This window comes from Oenanthe melanoleuca, chromosome 2, assembly GCF_029582105.1.
Source record: "Oenanthe melanoleuca isolate GR-GAL-2019-014 chromosome 2, OMel1.0, whole genome shotgun sequence".
Taxonomy (NCBI): domain Eukaryota; kingdom Metazoa; phylum Chordata; class Aves; order Passeriformes; family Muscicapidae; genus Oenanthe; species Oenanthe melanoleuca.
Genome location: NC_079335.1, coordinates 36,522,528 through 36,544,569, shown reverse-complemented (window position 1 = coordinate 36,544,569; position 22,042 = coordinate 36,522,528). Strand labels below are relative to the sequence as shown.

Here is a 22,042-nt window from a genome sequence, read left to right as displayed (position 1 = left end):
TTGCTAGTCACACAGATTTCTTTGAATAACGCCAGCTTCAGAAGATCAAGTACCAACCAGCAAACGCTAAAGGTTTTCTATCTGAAGATGAATGTAAAAATAAGCAGGGGAAAAAGGGACAGGATTCAAGGAGACACCTGCATTTATTTTCACCCTCTTTCTTTCTGGTTACTTTTTTCCACCTTCTCCCACCTTAGCAACCTCTACCTATCACACCATACGCTATGAACAAAACCAAACCCCAAACAGCGACCTGCTGTAGGATGCCTTGGACATGGCAAAATGCAGCCTCACTGCCACACTTCAGCAGCTCTGGGAAAACCTGAGAAGCCCCTATTACTCAGGCCTTTCCAGCTTTACAGAAAATCGTCTCCAGGTTGTCTTTGTTTAGGTTTTGTTGTATCCTCACACTGCAGGTTCTCGTGCCCGCAGAGCCTCTGTCCATGGGGCACAGACCTGGCACGGAGCCTCCCTGTGTGGGGGGCAGGACAGGCCACTGACCACAGCACCCACCCACCCATGCCAAGCCCAGACTGAGCAGCACATCTTTCTTCAGAGCACTGCCTGCAGCTGTAGTCCTGAACCACCTGAACTCACAAACAACTCGTTCTGCATCTTATAAAAGTCCTAATACTATCTGAGCATTAACTGGAAATACTGTGAACGTTCATCAGGAGCTTTTCAGTTCAAAACAGCAAATAAGTCGGATGGGAAAAACTATACTCAGGTTAACTGAGCCCTCCACATGGACAGGGAAACCTTAGGGTGCCCCTTTGACACAACTCTTCAGGTTTCTGCATTAACCAAACCCAAAAGGAACTGGTCACAACTGAAATCTCCCATCACTGAACAGAGTTTCGATTGCAATAGAGAGTATTTCACTAAACCTCCTGTTTATTGATGTTGCTACAATGCCACATCCCTAGAAATTTTTATTTTCCTTAAAGGACTGTGTGATCCTTGCCTGTGATCAAAACTTTCCTTCATTACTGAAGAGGCAATAAAATAATTTTGGGTTACAAATATGAGGCTTTTTCCCCTGTTTAAATAATGTAACCAGGATTTACAAGCAATAACAGAAATGTCATCACATTGTTAAATATTTAGTAAGATATTTGGTCAAATATCATCCAATTAGTATCAGTGAATCAGCAATTCAGTTTCCACTTGCAATCACAAGCATTTAATACTCTTCTAAGAGTCTGTGCAATGGCTTTAACAATTATATTTATAAATTTCTTACTAAAAACAGCTCAAAAGAGACTGAAAATAAGCAGTTCAGGCTAATAGAAGGGCAGGACAAGTTGTGTGAATCTGTGACATTCACCAATACTTTAGTAGGGGAAATTTTGTTTCGTAAAACTGTTTCAAACTTCACATTATGTCTAAGAGCAAGAATAATTACTTTTTCCAAGCAGTTGTGGTTTTAACCTAGAGGAAAATAGTACACTATCAAATGGATCTCTGCAAAACCCTGAGCACACTCACAACTCCAAACAAGAAGAAACAAGCAATACTCCCCAAATTTAGTAGCTGCAGATAGGAAAATACACAGAATGTAATTGTTCTGATCACCTGTTACAAACCTCAGAAAGAAATGGTTAATTTTTCCCCGGACTGCATCTTATTTTAGAACTTATCACTACAATTTTTCTGCTGCTGGTAAATGCAAACCTCTTCAGAGGAGCTCTCTCTATCACCTCCCTGTTAAGTTTGTAAGCAACCTGGACATTTAAAATATGGTCTATGCTGAGCAACGTGGTTTTTTTAATTATTATTTTTATTTTGTTAATAAGAAAAAAAAAAAAAAACGTGTTAGAAACTTTCACAGTGGAAACTAGAGAGCTTGGAAGTTCTTCTCTTAGCAGCACCCAGCAAAGAAGAGGAAAGTGTTCTGCATACGTGCCCCTAGCATCCAGCTACATTTAGCTTTCAGCCTTTTTATTATCATTGTCAATGAATGGGCCCCAGTCAAATTAAAGCTGCCATTTTAGGTTAAAGACTGGAGAGCCTCTGTTGTGCAACAGCGAGACAAAAACACTCCAAGCGACAGATGCAGCACTCTCATTGGAAAATGATGGATTTCAACTTTTATAAAAAAATAATAATAATAATAATTACGGATCATGCTTTTTAATATGAATTATATATTGATACTCACACATTACCGCAAACTAACGGGATTTATAATTGGGAAAAATCAGCTACCCATGCTGCTAAGGTCATAGTCATTAAGATTTTTTTGCCGTCGTTAGAATGGATGATCTGTGAGGAAATGAACAGAAACATTTTTTGTTCAACTTGCTTGTTTGTACCTCCTCTAGTCCCGTATAACACGAGAAAAGAAAAAAAGGAAAAGGGGAAAAACAAAAACAAAAAAAGGCTAACACATTTTCCCGAGAGCCATCTTCCAGGATAAACACTGCCCACAATCTGCTTTGATGAGAGTAAAAATCGAGACGAACATCGACACAGAAACAAACTTATCGCACGGAGGTTATTCTGATATTCCCCAAACCAAACATCCGCGGAAGCCCAAGTGGCAGGAGAAATTTAAAAAAAAAAAAAAAAAAAAATTAAGGGGAAAAAAAAAAAAAAGGGTTCTCGTAAAAGAAAAAAATCGCCCTTTTCTGTAGTGGGGAGGCACGCTCGACCCCTTCCCAAACGAAAACAAAGGCAGAAAGTGGGTAAGTGCGGGAGAGTTGCGCGGCGCCGCGCGGCCCCGCAGCGGACAGGGAGCTCCCGGGCATCCATCGCTACTTTCCTTTTGTCCATTGTCTGTTTAAAAAACAACTACTTTAAACCCGGGCGTGAGCGGGCTGTCGGGGGGAGCCGGGGAAACCGGCTCCATTTCCAGCCCGTGCCCCACGGCCACCCCCTTCCCCAGCACCCCGACCCGCCCCCCCGACACCCACCCGCGGAGACCGGCCCGGCAGCGCGGGGCGCGCCCGGAGGGGCTCCCCCGGCGTGGGAGCGCGTCCCCTGATTTAGCGCTACCGGGATAAATGAAGGCAACGTAATGATGGCTGCTCATTGCCTGCAGCGCCTTCTCCCTGAGACTCACTAACAACCCTGCCCCCCTCCCCCCGCCACCGCTCTCTCTCTCTCTCTCACACCCGCGCACACGCACAGGCGCTGCCCGCTCCCCGCCGCCCCGCACGCAGCGCCCGCCGCCGGCCGCGCTCCGCTTCCCACCGCGCCCCGCGGACCGAGCGCGGCCGGGCACCCCCCTCGCTCCGCGCCCTGACCGCTTTGGCCTCAAACCACCTTTTTCCGCTCACCCTCAAAATGGCCCGGAACGGGGTGGGGGGGAGCGCGACGAGGGGAGCGCCCCGGCCCCGACCCCATGTGCGCGGCGGCGGCGGCAGCGCCTCCCGCCCGCCCGGGCTCCGCGCCGGCGGAGCGAAGGTACCCGGCGGGGTGAAGCCCCTATTATGCGGCGTCCGCCGGCACCGCTCCGGCTGCCTCGGCCAGCGTTGCCCCTTCCCTTCCCGTCCCCTCCCTCTTTCCCCCGCTCCCCTTTCTTCTCCGGCCGCCGGGGAGCGCCGGCCGCCCCCTGCCCCCTCCCGGTGCCGCCGGGGCAGGACGATCCCCCCGCCGCGCGCACCGGCGGCCGGAGCGGCACCTCGTGCTCCCGCCTCCCTCCTCCTTCTCCTCCCTCCCCGCCCGCCTTCCTGCCGCCCGCCGCCACCCACCGCCCGGCCTCCGCTGGGGGTGCCCCCGCTGCGGCCCGGCCCCGGCCCCGGCGACCCATGTGCGGGCGCGGAGCGGGGCGCGGGGCGGTGCCGGGCCGGGCCGGGCCGGGCCGTGCTCGGCAGGGAAGCGCCCTCACTTTGTTAGCGCTTGTTGTGCCGCCGCGGCCGCCGGGAGCCGTCAGCGTGGTCAGCGGGGGAAGCGCTCCCGCGGCCATCCCGGCCGGCGCTGGGCCCCGCCGCCCCCGCCGCGCAGTTTCGCTCAACTTTTCCCGGATTTTTAGTCACCCTCCAAACTTGCGGAGAGGAGCGCAGTGGGGAGAAGAAGGGAAAGGGAAGGGGCGCGGGCGCTCCGGCTCCCCGGTGCCCTCCCCTCCCCCGAGGCGAGGCAGGCGGCCGGCCGGCCGGCCGCAGCACAACAAAAAGCCATTTACACCCGGGGAAGTGCCCCGCTGAGACACCCCCCTCAACACACACACCCCCCCGCCCCGCCTCGCCCGGAGCCGCGGCAGGGCTCAGCATCCCCCACCCCCCCGGACCGCCGCCGGCAGCCAGCACCCCCGCTCCGCTCCGCTCGGCCGGGGACAGAGACCTGCCGCGGGTCCCCTGCTCCATGGCCGGCGCCCGCCCTCCCTCCCGCCCTCCCTCCAGCGAGGTGCGGGGTCACTCACCGGGCCGGTGCGTGGCCGTCGGGGACCGGTGTCCCCCGCTCGCTCCCTCGCTGCCCTCCGCCGAAGGGCCGGGGAGGAGGAGGGGACACGCTCCGGAGTTGGTGCCGCCGGCCGGGGGGGGGCGAGGCGGGATGCGGGTCTCGCACACAACACACACGCACACAACACACACGCACGGAGTTGCTCGCTCGCACCGGGGCTGGGCTAAGAGGGGAGGAGGGGGATCCCTGACCGGGGCGGGCAGGCGAAGGAGGGGTGGAAGGGAGGGGAGGGAGAGGAAGGGTCAGCGCGGGTCTCGGGTAGTTTCGGGGTCTCCGCCGGCTCCGCTTCGCTCCTTTGTGTAATTTCACTCGATTCAAGTTTAATCCGATAGTTCCCGAGCGAGCGAGCGCGCCCGCCGGAGCCGAGCCGAGCGCGACACCAGCCAGCCAGGCGGCTGCCGCCCCCTGCGCCCGCCCGCCCCCGCCGCCTCCCTCCCTCTCTCCTTCCCTCCTTCCTCCCTCCCTCCGCCGCCACAAGGCGCGCCCCCGACACCGCCCCCTCCCCGGGGGCGAGCGCCGCGCGCGCCCCGCCCCCGCGACGTCACCGCCCCGCCCGGCATAATTTATGCAACGAGGAGAGAAGGGGGGAAAAAGGAAAAAAAAAAAAAAAAAAAAAAAGAGGAGAAAAAAATATATAGGAAACCCCCCCTCCCGCCCCGGGCGGGGGAAGGGCGGGGGTCACTAACCTGCCTGCGCGCAGCCCGCCAGCGCCCCGCCGGGGCTCCGGCCGCCCGCCGGCCCAGGGAGCGCTGCCGCGGGGCACGGCGGGGCACGGCGGCTTCCGTGCGCTCCCCGCCGCTCCGCTCCGCTCCGCCGCACTGACCGGGCCGAGGGGCGCCGCTCCGCGCCGCCCGCAGCGCTCCGCACCTCGGGGTCAGCGCCGCGCCCGCCCCGCCGCGTCCCGTCCCGGGAAACTCCCGGTGAAGCCCGGGGGGTGTGTTGTGTGTGAGGTGTCACTGTGTCACTGCCGCTCTTCAAACTTCCCAACCGCGGCGGCGAAGCGAAACCGAGAGGCGTCCCGGGAGGTTGCCCGGCCCCCCGGCGCCCGCCCCGGCCCCGGCCTCTGCCCCCGGACGGGCAGCGGGCACCGCGACCCCGCCCGCCTCTCTCACCCCGGCCACCGGGGCGGGGCGGGGCGGGGCGCGCAGGATCGCCCGAGACCGCGGTTTGGGGTGGACTTTGTCCCGAGCGGGTCGGGCTCTCAAAGGGAAGCGGCCATTAAGCGCTGCCCGCCCGCTCGCCCGCGGCAGCGCCCCCGTCCCGGCGGGGCCGCGCTCCCCCGGCACCGGCACCGGCACCGGCACCGGCACCGCTCTGCCGCTGCCCCGTTTGAAAGCCGCGCATTCGAGTTCGAGATAGATACAAACCGAAACAAACTCATTCCGTAAGTAATTTAGACAAATCCCACCCAAAAGTGATTACCAGTAGCGCGCTTAGCGGTCCTCCCCGCGCTGCTCTGGAAACTAAATAAGCGTCTTAAAAGTATAAAGAGATTAAAGCGTAAACCCAGTGCAAAGATACTCGGCATTACAGGAATTTTCAGCGAGTCACTTGACGAGATAACTTTTTACCATCATTGTTTGTGGCAGGTTGGAGAAGGAAAAACAAAGTCATGTACTCCCGAGAGGGGACACCCTCCCCCTCCAGCTCCTGCCGCTCCTTTTAGGGGGCTGTTTGCTGCACCCACAACTCCTGTGTTTTCCGTGGGAAAGAGAGAAGGCGTCCCGTGCTCATAGGATCTCACACAGCTTTTCCTCTACACTCTTTTAACACACAGTAAGCTGGGAGCTGGATCCAGACAGCGTGAATGTCAAAAGCTTCTCTCGCTTCTTGGGTTGTTGGCTCCCTCAGTCCAGCTGTCCGTGTTGATTCTGCAGCCATGAGGGCCACTACAGCTGCAAAAATATTTCAGGCTTCTCTAGAGGAAGTACAACACTCTTCCACGTTGTGTCATTCATGCCTGGCCTACTCAGTCTCTCTTGGGTTTAGGGGAAAGCACCTTTTGGGAGAAGGGAAGGTTAGCAGTTTGAGAGGCAGCACCACCTCCCACGCTGCTGGGCCCGTGCAACTGCCCAGAAAGGGGCAAGGACCTGGGGTGGTGTTGCTGTCCCAGCTGAAAAATGCAGTGAAAAGCTGATAGCACGTGATGGTGAAGTAGAATACACTCCCTGTTCTTAGCCAAGGTCTTCTATGAAGTTAAAAATAGCAAGTGGAAATAGTATATAAAAACAAAACACTTTGAAGCAGCACATGCCCCAAGTGTACTTTCACTAAATTTGCCCAGTTTGCCATCGTTCTATTTTCATTTGCTTTTCTTTACTTCTTGAAAAAACAAACAACAAAACAACAAACCTACACAGATATAATCAGTTTCAGTTTTCTCTTGCAGTATGTTGACAGGCCAGGGAGAAAACAGCCTAGAAACACCTACCCCAAATCTGTTTTTCTGAATGTGCCATTTAAGTGCCCCATGGCAGCCAAGAGCTCTGGTGTAGCCTAAGCCTGCCCGGAACTCCCCTTGCTTTCAAAGATTTTAGTTCTTCAAGATTTAGGGGCACGAGAAACTCATTCTGAGATCAACTGCCAGCAGCCTCAGTGCTCCCTCTAGAACTTGTTTCAGTTTCTTGTTGAGCAGAAATCAGATCGCAAAGCTGCCGAGCATGAAAAGTGTTCAGAGCATGTTTTGGTGACAGGGTGAGCCAACCAAAGAAATGCTGCACTTATTTAAAAAAAAAAAAAATATATATATATATATATATATTAGCATGGCAGAAGCAGTGAGGGGGGGGCATAGATAGGTACTCAGTTAAATGTTTGTTCCATGGAAGAAAAAATGCCCTAGCTCTGCTGCATGTGTCTTGTAGAAGGCACAGAACCAGCTCCTCAGGTCCCATAAATCATCCTCAGGCCGTGGCCTGTGGAATCAGCTGGCTCTCTGCTCGGGTCATAAAAATGTGCAGGGAGTCTCCCAACGCTTCCCAACATCAGAAGAAACAGAATCTGCAAACAGCACTTTCACAGAAGGGGGAGAATTATAGCCATTCTCTAACTCCTCAATAACAGGAAATGGAGAGTAAGGAAAAGTGCTGCAGTGGTTTCACCACTCCAGGGTGAGACACCTTCAAGGTGTGGCACAAGTTCACACACATGCACACTCAGTGGCAGTACCAGGCATGGGTAAAATACATCATTGTGCAGCTGCTACAGAGGAAAGATTTTTGAAACCTTAACTTGTGCTTCAGCCAGTCCCCAAAGAGAAAGCTGTAACTCCACAAGTTACCAACAAGGCAGCTTCACAGGAGAGTGAGGAAACAGCAACATGGCATCTTTGTGATTAACCTTATTGGTAACAGCTTATTAAAATACCCAAGAGATGACAGGGATGAAAATTCACTTGTAGCCAGCCACCCAACCCTTTGTGTGCTGTTGGGAAGAAGTAATCCATCTGATGTAGGCAGCCATTTGGCTCACAGATTAGAAAGAATTTGCATTAATGGCTGAGAATTTCAACAGCAGTTGCAGAGCAAGGGTATGTGTACCAACAAAACCCCAGTGAATTGCTACACTTTACCTAACCAGGTAAACTCTCAAGGTGGGGATAGTTTGTACCAAGCTGGGCAAGTCACTGTGTATGACAGGCATAGCTGTGCAGAGATAAGTTAATGTACTCTGTAAGAAGTACAGCACTGAGATTACTGGGCAGCATTTAAACCTGTTTTAAAATATCAGAATTACAAAATGCAAATGATTTAGCATCACATGAAAATACAAAGGCAGGTTACTTATTCAGTAGACTTTGAAGAACCAGCATGTTTTAACATCCAGGTACAGCGAAATGTGATCTTAAGATCTAGACATTGTCACTCCTGCATGTGGCAGATGACACCTCACAAGTCATGAGTCCCCAGACAAGCTGTGCACAGGGAGGCCTTCAGGCTACAAGGGCCAAGCAGTCTGTACCTCCTTCCTGACAGTGCAGTCCAGGTACTGAGCTTGTTTGAGAGCTGCTGAGGGCTGTGCAGAGAGCTCAGAGCAGCCCACCCTGCTGGAGAACAGCTCTGTTGAGCACATCTGGTTCCTCACCTGCTCAGCACTGTGAAGGTCCAAACCATGCATCAGTTCTGACAGAAAGTGCTTGTGCTGCTGCCATGCCCTCCAGGTGGCTTCCTCTAAAAAGCTTTTTTTGCTTGGGTGAAGGAAGCTGCAGCTCCTGAGGAAATTCTGTGCAGATGTACCCAAAACTCAACAACTTCTCTCTCACAGGTTTGCTTTTACTTTTATTCATGCAAGGAGAAATGTGAAACTGTACAGTGAGCCCAAGCTTGTGCTTGGAGTAGCTGCCTTCTGAGCACTTCAGGCTCAGCATTCAGGATTTCAGAGCCATTTCAGAGCCTCAGACCAGCAAAGGCATCATGTTTTGTTCCATGGTTGCTGGGAAGTGGCTCCAAAGTCACACAGCCCTGACACACACTCACATTTTATTAATCTCTGAACACTGTTTCAGTAAAATGAAGTGGAAAAGTCAAATGGTTTCTTTTTCTTTCACAAGTGAAAGTTTTACTCAAAGTTTCTCAAAATTTACAGAGCAATGGAAACACACGAGACTGAGAATATGTAGTGGCCAACAGAGCACAGATGATAATGATATGCCATAAGCTGAAGGAAAAGAATATTCTTTTTTCAGAAGAAATAATTCACCAACCCACAGCATGCTGAAATACCAAGAGCACGTGGATTTTGGTAAGTACCAGGAAGCAACAGACTCAGAAAGAACAACTTTAACAACTTCAGCTGAAGAGCTGAAAGTGCTGGAAATATAAGTGCTGCAAGGAGCCACCCTGTGGCACCAGCAAGCTAAGGGAACAGAGGGCAAACCAGGGTACACACTTGTGTGGGTTGGTCGGTTTGTTGGGTTTTTTTCTTTTTGAAACTCAAGCCAGCCACAGTGACAAAAGCTGGAACTGGCCCAAACAGCCACTACTGTGGTGGGGAACTCCTTAAGTGAGGAACTGAACCAGAAAAGCAGAGGGGCAGCGAGCTCCAGCAGCCCACATGCTGCTCACCTGTCAGGCCTCTCAGGGGCAAAGCTTCTGGGGACATCAGCATTCCCTGATGCCTCATCTTTGGGAATCCAGCAACAAGAGGGAAATACTACTCCCAACATTTATTCTTTTATGTGGAAGAGTTCTGATAGCAGCAGTGTCTCTCACATAACAGCATAAAGTTTTCTCAAGGCTAACTTAAGGATGTAGCCAAAGAGTTTGAGGGGGAATAGGTGAAAATGCTGGATGACACTGCACAGTGTGACCTGTCACTGTGGGTGGTGTGGGTGCACACAGCTGTGGGCAGCTGTCCCCAGCCTGTCTGCACTGTGCCAATCTCTCCAAATGCTGCCTATGATGATCTGAGAGCTGCAGGGCAGCACCCACCCAAGTGCCAGCGGCACAGAGGTGACAAACAGCTCACTGTCCCTCCCAAACAGACTCATCACTTAGTTTGCTGGCATATGAGGCAGGATCACTTTGCTTTCCATCTAAATTCTGATTTAACAGGCCAGTGCCTGACTGCTCACCTCAGGCTCCTGGCTCCCACTACTGCTGGAGACAAGACCAGGCCACCTCTTGCCTCAGGACCAGTAGTGAGTTCTTATAAAAATGGAGCAATAACACAAAACTGACCTACTCCACATCATCCCTGCTGGTGAGGAGGTTTCTCTTGGACGGTGATATGAGGTGACAGCGTCACGGTCGGTTTTGTTTTCACCGTGCAGGAGCAGCACTCAGGACTCCCATTTCCATCTTTGACGGCTCAGCAGAATGTGCCTCTTCTTCCAGGGACAGACACAGCTACAGCAGCACTGGCAATTTCTGACCTTTGTCCTTAATAAATGGAAGGCACCATATCTAAGAATGAAGTCACACCCCCGCCGAAAGTATCAGCTGAAATAAAAATACGGCAACTCCTCTGCTTAGCAACGCGGGCTGCCCCCAGCATCACTTCCTTCTAAACACAAAGTTCAGCGCGGGCTCCACCCTGCCCCAGAGCCGCCTGTAAAACGGGATCTGACTCGCTGGGAGCTCACGTCTGCTCGCTGTGAGCAGGACTTTCCACAGCAGCAATATTTCACTGGAACTTCCCAGCGCACGGGCAGGCAGGGAGGAGGGAGGAGGGAGGAGGAAGCGCCGCCGCAGCCACAGAGTTCACCTGCCGAGGAGGCGAGGCACTGACTCTCACATTTCCATTCGTCTGTCCTTCCAGACAGATTTTTCAGAGCAGGAACTGAATAACTTGTTCCTTCTGTGGACTGGGGAGCAAGAGTGATTTCTCACAATTGTTTCCTGGGTTTGCATATGCAAGGAGCACCTAGGTGTGACATTCTCAGATGTAACTACTGATGTTGTCATTGCTTGTTTTGAAATAGGAAGCAATGCAAAACCTATGGCCAAACACACACTTATAATATCCTTGAAAAATATTTACAAACTATCTCTATATTAAGGTAATAGTTATCTTTAAAAAATACTAATAAACTATTTTTCCTACTTATGTTCATTGATAAAAAGACAAATTTAGAATAGTTCCATTTTATAACTTTTTTATAACTTTTTTTTCTATAACCATGTATTTGTTTCTCTAAATACTTCATAAAACTGCCAGTCTACAACATTAAAATGTGTAAAAACAATTATATAGTTAAGTTAGATGTGGCTTCTTTCTGATTCTTCTTCTATTCTGAAAGAGGATCAACTAATAGGATGATGCTGTTTCCTCATTAAACTCAGGTCCACTCCCCTCCCCACTTGGTAAACTTGTAGGAAGGGGGCTGAGAGACCATCTGGTCCCCCCAGGCTGCACAAAGATAGGATAAAGTAGCCCCAGACAATCCCCAACAGATGTTTGTCTAACCTGTTCTTAGAAACCCTCTGCAAAGCAGAGACCCGAACTTCCTAGGTAGCTTGTACTGGTATTTCACCAGCATTCAAAAACAATTGATCAAAGCTCTTCTAACATTTTACACGTTGGAAAATTTATCTGATTCCCTCTAAAAATTATTTTTAAGGGTCAATATCCTTCCTTCCTTTACCGCTTCCTTTTGTATTCTACATCTCTAATTTTGTATTACAATGTCTTTATTTCCCTCCCTGTTCTGCACTGTGTTTTTCAGCACAGACTGTGAAACCAAGGAGAATGCAGCAGTTGGGAACTTACTGGCACTCAGTGGAGTCATCTTTACATTGTTCTTGATGACTTACATATGCCACCTATTGATAAATCCTAAGAGAGCATTTCACAGGAGCACTGCATTGTCCACTGCAATAAGCTCTCTACAGCCATCTACCCTGATTCTCCATGAAGCTGATGATTTATTTTTCTCTATAGGAAGTTCATTTTGATTTCTACACTGATCATCTACAGTGGTCACTGTCCTCCTAGCTTGGTGCAGTTGAGACATTTCATAAACATATTCTGCAAGACCCCAGTCCAGTTTATTTGTCTTTTTGTACACTGGCTTTATCGTGGTGCTATCCTGGTGCCTTACAGCAAAGTAATTCGTGACATCTCTTCTGTCTCTTTCCTTCTCTGTCTTTCCTTTCTCTCTCTAGAATAGAGTGCATGGAAAATTTGGGTTCAGAAGGACACAGGGACATAAATAGTCACTGTATGTTTATATAGAGAAAAAAAGTATCATAAATTGTTCCTTCCATTATTTCAGACCCAGCTCTGGGAGATGGGTCTCATACAACGTGAAGTTGAGAAAACAGTCTCGTATGTAGTCAAGTTTATGGAAATGTTTTTCTGTTACAGAGTAGCAAAGGTGCCAGCTGTGGTCTGCATTTTACTGACACAAAATAACTTAAGTGCCAAAAATTTAAATATGAATCAATGTTTAGTTAGGGAAACAGCACAATTTGGAGGAAAAGGGGAATGTACTCACACTTATTATTCATTTTTGTGGGTAAAGAGACATTTAAAAAGTGTGAGATATATTCAGCAAGTGTGTAAGGACTTACACAATCTTCACAGTTCCTCACATGTATTCTTTGCAGAGCACTTCACTGCAAGAAAAGAAACAACTGATTAGCTAGACAGAGTTTGATCATAGAGCCAATGAATAGTTTGTGTTGGAATGGACCCCTAAGAGCCATCTAGACCAACCACCCTGCAATGTCCAGAGACATCTTCACCTCAATCAGGTTGCACAGAGCCCAGCCCAACCTGACCTTGAATGTTTCCAGGGATGGAGCATTGACCATGTGCCAGTACTTCGCCACCTTCACTGGGGAAGCTCACAAATAAAGGATACCTCACTTCATGCTTACCCATCATAGGAAACATGTGAGATCTGATTCCATGGGGTGCTGTGTACTCGTCACTCATGCTGACATGATTGGAAAGCAGAGGTGTTCTCTGATGTGCCAAACATGAGGAAATAAAGCTGGAGCCACAGGTCAGTGTTAAAAGCACCACCACCACTAGACAACGCCTCAATTTGTATCCCACCATTCTGCACGTTTTCTGTTTCTGTTTTGCATAAATATCTAAAATTTGTTTTATCCTTTAAGAGGAACACCTTGTTCCTCTCAGTTCCTCCCTGCAGGCTCTGCAGCACTGAGGGAACTCCCCTGAAAGCTTGGCAGAAACTCACCTCTCCTGTGCACGAGTTTGTTTATACTTTGGGTATGACAAGCAACTTACACAATCATTGTATTTGCTGGTACACTCTGGGCAGATGAACAGAACCTGCTGTTTCAGTCAAGGCAGGAAGATCTCGTGTCTTCATCCACTGGTGGCTGAGAAGGGAGGGGGTGTGAGGCACATCTGTAATGGCACAGGTCACACTCCAGAGGCTGCCCACTTTGGCAGCACTGCATGGAGCAGCACAGCTCAGCAGCAATGGACCAATTGTTTTCCCTCTCAAAAAACACAAGCCAGAACACGCCGAACTCTTCGCACTGAGCGCACAGATTGTATCACGGCCTCCAAGGCAGCAGGTTTTTACCTGGAGCTTGTCTATAACTTCACAGAAAAGCTGTAAAGTAGTTGCTAAAAGATAAAGATAACAGATGCAGTGCTGGCACGAACATTCATCTTTGGTGTAGCAGGTTACCAACATGACTTTTGAGTCAGAACACTGCACATGCTCTCAGGCTTTTTTATTTAATAAGTAACATACCACACACCATGTCCACCTTGCAATCTGTTGGGAAATAAGAAACGCTGACATGGTAGTTAAAAAATCCCAAATGTGGTGGCAGTCATATTGATGCCAACTTCTTGGAAACCAAGTTTCATGATGCATGAAAGCTGCTCATTTTCTTCAGAGCTAGGCTTAGCTTTTTGAGTTATATTTGCTGTTGTACAACCACCAGAAGTTGACACAGTACATCATATACAACAAAACTTCCAAGAACATTAACAAATCAACATAAGTGAAGGCAGACACTCTGATATCTCAGTTAAGGGAGTACAACTCTCTTAGTTTTGTACCTTAGTCTGAATGGCAGGCAGTTCTTAGGGCTTGGATGAAAGGGAATTGCAGCAGGATGAAGGGAGGAGCAGGAAAAGGCCCACTTCCACCTGGAGCTGCTTTTTATAAGCCTCCCTTGCTACTAAACAGGCAATCCCAGTGCTTACAAGGATTGCCCCATGGGAACCTTGCTGACAAAGGCCCAAATACACAGTTTATTCTTGACCCAGAAAAAAAAAAAAAACAACCCGAAAGGAGAGCATTCAGAGAAATAAGGAGAGGGATCATCAGTTGAATATGCTGGAAAGACCTTTTTTTGTCACTACTGTCCACAGAGATTTAAGGCTAGCAAGACACAGATTCCCAAATAGAAGGAGCAACAGCAGTTATTGTAATAAAAGGATCAGTGTACCCAGGCCTTGGATTTTTTTGAGCAGAAAATATTATTAGAAGTTCTCCAGTGCCAAAGACAGCAGCACACAGAACACTCTGCTGTCCTGGGTCGTTCCTGCATGTTTATACAAAGGCACAACGGTATTGTAAGGGTTATCATCAAAGCCACAAGTCCTTCAACCCTCCCACCAATCCTTAGAAACAATCTTCTGAAAAACAGAGATACCACCACAGACACACACACACAACTGAAAAAAATTTACAGGCAATGCATGTTTTTAAACCCTCCCTGCTCTTTCCCCTGGTCTAAATGCCATAAAATCCCAGGAGATTAAAGTGATCTGAGAATTTTAAACCTATCATTCACCACAAATCATAAGTTTCACTACACATTTTCCACCCCCTTTAAAAATGAAAACCCAGATCCAGCTTTCAGCAGAAGTGAGACTATTGCTTCACCATGATTAGGTACAAGCAAGGGAAAACAAAGCAGGCAGTGCTGGGGCCTAATGCTGTCAGCAGCAGTTCTGTACACAGAGTTTTGCTGGGCACTTCTCTGCTCCAGCACACATGGTAGTTTTTGCAAGATCGTGGCCTTGTTTTAGTATAACACAATCAAGATAATTTTTACAAGGTCAGAAAGTTGGAATAAGAGGAAACAAAATCCAGGCCAGTTGTGTCTGGAATCAATTAGGCTTATGTGCTTTTCAGATGCTGCTTGTCCTTCTATTAAATAGTATTTCAATGTATACTTTCTATTAGTATGTATGTATGTGAAAGCATGCACTGCATACAGTAAGTTTCTCCATTTATTTAAACCCACCTAAACTGGGGATGTCAGGAGGTTGAAAAGGAAGAGGTGTTCATCTGTGGGTGTTGGAATTGTTCTCTTGGCATTTACAGTTTAGTTATCTGCCTCCTCAATGACAAACTGCTCAGAAGAGCCAAATGTCCAGGCATGTCTGTGGTGTACTCTACCTGTCCAAAAAGCAAATTAAAATTAAAGCATTTGATCAGGTAAATACAAGCTATGCCCTCTGTCAACTTTCAAGCATTTTGTTGAGTTGTAAGAGTTAGAGAAAAAAAAACATTATTCTGCCTTTGCAAAATAAAACTTGCTGTCTAAGCATCACATTCATTATTGAATCATCCACGGAAGGCTTCAGCTAAGGAAAAGTTGACTTTATAAGGAATTTCCATTTTCTCTACATGTAGCCAGTCTAACTGATACTGAAATGAAAGCCAGTGCCTGCACAGAAGGAATGCACAGGGGCACACAGTCCAGGGAGATTTGTGCTGCATTTGCAAGTGAAACAGGTGACAGTAAAAATACTGATTTGTTGCTCATGTTGTGAAAAAAAATTTACAGACAAAAGTTCTATTGTCTAACCACTTAAAGATAAAAATATTTACCTTCATTACTTCTTTTCTCACCTTCATTTTGCCAAGTATGAAAATAAAGTGTAAGAATTTGTTCTTCCTCCACTTCAGTAACTTCTTAACATAAAAGTTGAAATTATTTTGGATAGCATTTTAAATAATAATAGGCAGTGAAAGAAGTTAAACCCATCACTTTTCCTATTATTTTTCTAAGCAGAACAGTTCTGTGTTGTGCTGTATTTACAGTTATTAGCCAGGTCAGAGCCGGCTCGGTACCACAACACACGGGTCAGAGGAGGAAATCGGGGACGGGCTCCAGGCAGATTCTGCAGGGTCAGGGAGGGGCGGCAGGCCGGGCTGCCCTTGGAATGACACAGAAACCGATTCCCTGGTCGCAGGGAATGATTTTCCGCGTGCAGTCACCCCTCCCACGCTTCCGCGCCGTCCCACAGTGGTGCGGCTCCGCAAGGGCGGAGGTGGAGCAGGCAGCGCATCCCGGAGGGAAGCCCGGCGGGGCTGCAGGAGCCGCCTGCCTTCCGCACGGCCATTGTTCTTTCCGGGAACGGGACGCCGCGTACCCCGCGTCCCTGTCCGCGGGCGGGGCGCGCTCCCGCTCCGGGAGGGCTTCGCTCCTCGGAAAGGTCCCGCTGCTTTGCGGCTCTAACCCGGCCACAGCGGGCAGGAGCAGGAGCAGGAGCTCACACCAGCTCGCACCCCGCCCCTCCCGCCGTTCCTGTCCCCAGGGACGCGCAGCGAGCCCCGGGACACCCCCAGGATCGCGGCCGGGATGGGGAGGGGACCCGGGGCGCGCCCCTCGCAGGGCAGCCGGGAAGAGCGAGCAGCTGCTGCCGGGCGCCTCCCGGGGCCGCGGGGGAGCCCCGCGGGGATGGCGGGACCGGCCCCGCCACCGCCGCCCGCTACCTGCGCCCCCTCCCCCCGGGCCGGAGGTTGCCGTGGCGACGGATCGACAGCATCCCCCGGGACAGGGCTCCGCGGGAGCCACGGGCACGGCGCGGTCCCCACCCGCCTCCCGTGGGGAACCCCGGCCCGCCCCTCCCGCGGCCACAGCGCGGCCGCCTCCGCGCAGCGACGTCAGCCCGGACGGGCTTTCCTGCCCCGGCGGCGCCCGCCCGCCCCATCGGCCACCTCTACCGGTCCCCTCCATCGGTCACCGCCATCGGTCACCGCCCGGGCACCCGCACCGGGGCCGTGCACCCAGACCCGTCGGGGCCGCCGTGTGCGGTGCCCGCCGCAACCTCGGCGCCCCCCGCGCAGGCAAAGCTGCACCCGGTTAAGCTGAGCCCCCTGTAGACGTATTTATTTCCGTTTAATAGGTGTTTATGGTATGTTAGCCCAGACCTGTTCCTAATCAATCCGAGCTTAATCAAAATGACGCAGATTTATACCGGCCCCGGTGCCAACCGAGCAGGTGTTACCTCGCACCTGTGGCTAAGCCGGCGGTGGGGCGGCCGGGAGCGACAGCCTCCGGTGCCGGGGGCAGCTGGCGGGGCGCTGGGCCGGCGATGGCTCTGCCCTCCCTTCCTCCCTTCCCGACCGCTGCCGCGATGCTCAGAGCCAAAGCACGAAGCTCAACAGCCGTCCCCGGCAGGGTGGAGAAAGGGGAAGTTACGGCACAGGGATTTCGGGGTAGGCTTTTTTCATTTTCTGTCCTGGCTCACGCTAAGAGCACATGGTCGTGGTAACAAGGCTCAGCGCCGGGAGGAGGAATTACCTCATGGAATTGCAAGCACCTTCCAAGTCAAGGTGGAGTCTGGAGCAAACAGGAGATCCAGCTGATAGTGGTTGATAAGCCTAGGGAGTATCACATTGCTGCTTTGCTTACCTCAGAGACGCCTCGGTCCTTGTGGAGCAGGAAGAGGAGACTCTCCAGCACACCGGCTCCCAGCACCCAGATAATGAGCTGTCTCCTCCTTCCTGCAGCGAGCAAGCCGGTGGCTTGGCTCACAGAGCAGCAGTTTCAGTAGAGGCTTCTCCTCTAATGGATCTCTTTTCGGTTGGTTGAGCAACAACCCAACTTCAGAAATTCAGAGCTCATTGAAGGAAAGCTGCTTTTCATCCTGCATAGCAATTGAATTAAACTGGAAAGCCAGGACGAAAAGAAGTTACACACACCTTCAAAATAAAGCTCAAACCAAACAAAACCCCACCATTCAGATGGTGCTAGGCCAAAAATATGACTAATAGGCAACTGCATTTTTTCTTCTGTGATCCTTCTGAAGCCTTCTGCTACTGGTGGATGATCCAGGAGTTGGGATTTTAGCAGTTAAACAGGCGGGTCTGTGGCCAACTATGTCCCTAAATTTACATAGTGACATTGTTAAAAGCAACCATCACTTCATCCAAAGCCGATATAAAAGTCTTTTTTTTTTTTTTTTTTTTTTTTTTAAAAAAAAAAACAAAGAAAAAAACCAGTTAATTCAGGTCTTCCAGAAGAATAGGGAACTGCAAATACACTACTCTTTCTTGAATAATTTCCCTTACACAGACTCCAAGAAGGAGAGAAAAAGGTAGAAGTAACAAAAAGGAAGAGAAGTAAACTAGAAAGAAAATAGAATTGGACTTCGATAGGAACCCAGAAAAAAGCCAAAGCACTTAATTTATGATGCACAGTGCTCAACCCTGCACATGCAGATGCCTTTTTTCTCTGGAGTTCGGTGGCTTTTCAGAAAAACTTCCCAGACAGAATTACCATACTGCACATAAGTTCACAAACTTAATTTCTGCTTCATAGCAGTAACTACAGGACATGGCACAAGCACTTTTGTTTCTGTGCAGGGATGTTTTGTTTCTGAGATGAAAGCTGGACAACACAGGGCAAGGTGGAGCAGCAGAGCCCATGCACTGGATTTTTGTGCACCACTGATGGCTGACAGACCAGCCACATTTTGCTGAGAAGTGGCTGGATTGACTCTCAAGGGCACCAGACACAGGAATTTTGTGTTCTGATATTCTCTGTCTTAAGCACTTTAGACATGACACTAACCAGCAACTCAATGTCCAGTCATCCTCATAAATTGAAATGAGATTTAAAAAACTCCATAAGGACAACCTGTTTGTAATTACATTCAAGACAAAGCTTTGCTGCATTTATATACAACAGACAGGTATTGTACATTGATTCAGGGGTTTTTTTGAGCCAACAGCTGACAAGTAAATTTGTTCATCTCTTCTGCTGCTGTCTCTGTACCTGTCCCTCCTCCTAAAAACCATTCATTCACACATATCCTACAAACTCTGGACGCTGCCTCAGCTCCAGTCTTAGTGCTGTCAAATCTGCACCTGTCAACAATGTCCAAATTTAAATGTTCCTTCCTCACAGCTGGTCCAGTCCTCAAGTAGCAACACCAGCCCAGGTGTGGGTGTCAGTGCTCAGGTGCTGGGCAATGCCTCAAACTGACAGCTTCTCCCTGCCTCATCTTGGGAGACAGCAACTCCATGGATTTCTGTCTTCCCAAGTATCCTTGCTATTTAACTGTTTCTTAAGGCACATTCTTTCAGACATTTCCTGCATCTGAAAATGTTTTCCCATGCCATAATCAGAACATGCAGTGTTTACTTGACTGCTTTAACCCAGACAACATTAAATTGACAACTATCAGCATAGTACCTTGGTCTCTTTTGAACTGTCCTCACACTTTAGGATTTTCTACTCTCCCAGTATTCTACGTCTAAATCTAGGAAAAGTAATGGAACTGAGCTTCACTTAAGAAAGGCTAATTAATTTACAGCAAATATACCACAAACCCAACCATCAACAAGAGTCTGCCCAATATAAACATTTATATCTCTGACTCTTTAATGAAGGAATTCTAAAAATCATAACTATGCTGGGGTGCGGGGGGAACTCCAACAAACATACTGATGCATCGATTCATCTATGTTCATACTGCCACAGACAATTTTACAAGAACTGTAATTTAGGAGAGGAATACATATGGATGTGCAGACTTCTAAATAAACTTTAAAGTAGGTTTTTCTGTATCTTATTTCACTTCTGTGTCAAAGAGCCATGGGATGTTGCAGTTAAATCCCAGTCTCAGACATGTATTCCAGTTTATATATGGAGTCAAATGCCTATCATCACCACAACACAGACTTGCAACCAAACATCATTTTTTAAAATTTATTTTTAAATGAACAGTATACCTGATGGTACAGAATAGCCTTTTTTTTTTTACTCAGTGCTCTCATAACAGTGTGCTTTTTTAGGCTGGGGTATAACTGACTGTGGAGCACGCTGGGTTTGCCTTCTCCATCTTGGGTTGCCTGTGGTAAAATTGCTACAGCAACAATCTCTTTCCTCAACCAATGCTAAAGCAGCAATACTTCCCCCCCCACTCCTCCTCCAGCTGTTAAGCAAAGAATAAACTTTTAGCTTTGCCCCTCCTTTATTGGAAGGGGAATAGGGTAATATGCTGTAATTGGTTTTCCATGTTTGCCAAGAGTCTGTTTCCTCTTATCATCCACAATATTTAACATGTCTTGTAATAGTTCCAAAAATAATAAAATCTGTCCCAAGAATAAAAATGATAGATCCACAACATGCTGCTTTTTTTTTTTTTGTCATGGTCTTGGTTTTGTAACATTCTGTTAGTAGTTTTTATTGCCTAATGTTGTGGTTTCTTTCATACGCGGCAGACCCAGTAAAGACATTTCATCAGCTACTTATACAGCAGCAGCCTGGATTATTTACAAATGGAGATTTCAGTAGTGTATTACAATAAATCACCACTGCATACTGTTAAAGTTACATTGCAGCAATATGGCAGAAGAGAACCCAGAGATTCTAGGGGGAGGAACATTAAGTATACACAAATCATACATATATGATCTCAGCAAACAAATTTATTAAGATATCCAAATAAAACCTGTTAGTCTTCCTCTGTCTCCCCTATCTCCTCCCATGCAATAGTGGAAGAGGACTAGGCAAATTATATCCCCCCACACATGCAAACCAGTACACACAATAGGTGCAACAAGTAGCAGAGCCTGTGCAATACTTCCTTCATAATTTTATATCATGCAGCTAGATAGCACACATATCCTACTCTCCCTCTGCCCCACCCTTTCACCCCTAAAACAAATGCCCCATACCAGGCAAATTCCTGTAAGCTTGGGATATGGAGCAAGCAAAGACAGCATTTTGCTCATAGGATTTAGTTTGAATGAAACAATATGAAAACAGAAGACAAAAAGGAGATAATACACAGGAAAAACTTGATTTAGAATGAAAAAAATCCCCAAACCACACAAATCAACTAAAACACCTGAGAAGAAAGTTGTAGGACACTCATAGTGAGGAATCACTACCTCAGGCCTCAGCATTTACAAAAGCAATACCCTACTGGCATCAACTAAAATATAAGATAAAAATATGAGCACATTGGGGTACCCTCTTTAAGAAAGACCACTTTTTTTTTTTAAAAAAAGCATGCAATGCTCAAAATTGTCTTCTATTATTTCTAAGTTTGTTTAATATACTTTTTTTTTTCATTCAGATTCAGTTTATCTATATTTCTGAGCCTGAAAAGGCTTCACGTGAGTCCCAAGAACAGATTTAGTCCCCTAACAGTCACAGATAAACTCTTAAGGCAGAAATAATTTTCCCAGTCTAAATGTACGTCATGTAGTGTGCGCTCTTCTAACCCAAACAATATATAAATGTTGCAGATAAAAGCTCTTCAACGGCAGCACAAGAAACTAAGTGTCACAAAAAGTGTAACACAGCAGAAAGGATACAACGCTGGAGCAGGGATGGAGCTCTCACTGCTTGCTAGGGGCTTCAGACACTTCAGCTTATCAGCGAGTCTTTTGGCAGTCATTTTACCTTAACTCACTGCTGAGTATGATCTGCACAAGAATAAATCAGTGACTGAAGCCAAAAGAGACACACAGGTCTAAGACTGAGGGGGAGTTGTTAATCTTTCTTCATTGACTGCCAAAATTCCTGGAGCACTTCATTTTTAGCAGAAATGGGAGAGACAAGCTTTTAGTCATGCTTAGAGGGCTTATCATCTCAATTTTCTTTTTTTTTTTTTTTTCTTTAAACTATACTTTATACCATATTTTAAACTTGGACTAAGGGAAAAATTGCACCTTGGTATAATTTTGAAGTATCAACAGCTTCACATTACATGTAACAGCTGTATAAGGTGCTGGGAAACAATTACATGTTGTGGTTCTTTGGTTGTGAAAATGTAACCAACAAAAGCAACTGGAATTCAACAGGAAATCTCAGCAAGTTGTCAGTCACTCACAAGTAAAACTGAAACCTGGGAAAGAATCATTTTGTTAAAGCATACGCTTTAGAAGTAAACCCTCCTGCTAAGTTCCATGCTGTAAAATCCTAAAATTCTAATTGGATAAAATAGCATT

General features: G+C 48.2%; 2 protein-coding genes across 5 annotated transcripts in view; one reads left to right on the top strand and one right to left on the bottom strand.

The window, feature by feature from the left end:
- LOC130249985 (chromodomain-helicase-DNA-binding protein 7-like) overlaps positions 1 to 5,179 on the bottom strand; it is a 44,903-nt gene extending 39,724 nt beyond the window's left edge. The window contains exons 1-2 of one of the 4 annotated variants that reach the window (XM_056485201.1): positions 5,091 to 5,179; positions 2,162 to 2,265 (exon numbers count right to left, since the gene is read on the bottom strand). The gene's annotated coding sequence lies outside the window, so the exon portion shown is untranslated. Of the gene's footprint in view, positions 1 to 2,161; positions 2,266 to 4,363; positions 4,833 to 5,090 lie in introns of those variants that run through there. The other 3 variants (XM_056485199.1, XM_056485202.1, XM_056485200.1) reach the window with 3 other exon arrangements.
- LOC130248771 (translation initiation factor IF-2-like) lies at positions 4,306 to 10,306 on the top strand. Its single transcript, XM_056482780.1, has 4 exons — positions 4,306 to 4,662; positions 5,043 to 5,788; positions 8,989 to 9,144; positions 10,175 to 10,306. Exons 1-3 carry the CDS (start codon positions 4,306 to 4,308, stop codon positions 9,020 to 9,022), a joined length of 1,137 nt encoding a protein of 378 aa, XP_056338755.1. The 3' UTR covers positions 9,023 to 9,144; positions 10,175 to 10,306.
- Positions 10,307 to 22,042: the final 11,736 nt, after the last annotated feature.

Bases quoted from the DNA above. Each gene is read 5' to 3' on its own strand.
- LOC130248771 (XM_056482780.1), top strand. From the start codon at position 4,306: ATGGCCGGCGCCCGCCCTCCCTCCCGCCCTCCCTCCAGCGAGGTGCGG. The intron at 4,663-5,042 runs GTAGTTTCGGGG...AAAAATATATAG, and splicing joins AGGGTCAGCGCGGGTCTCGG to GAAACCCCCCCTCCCGCCCC. The intron at 5,789-8,988 runs GTAAGTAATTTA...CAAAATTTACAG, and splicing joins AACCGAAACAAACTCATTCC to AGCAATGGAAACACACGAGA.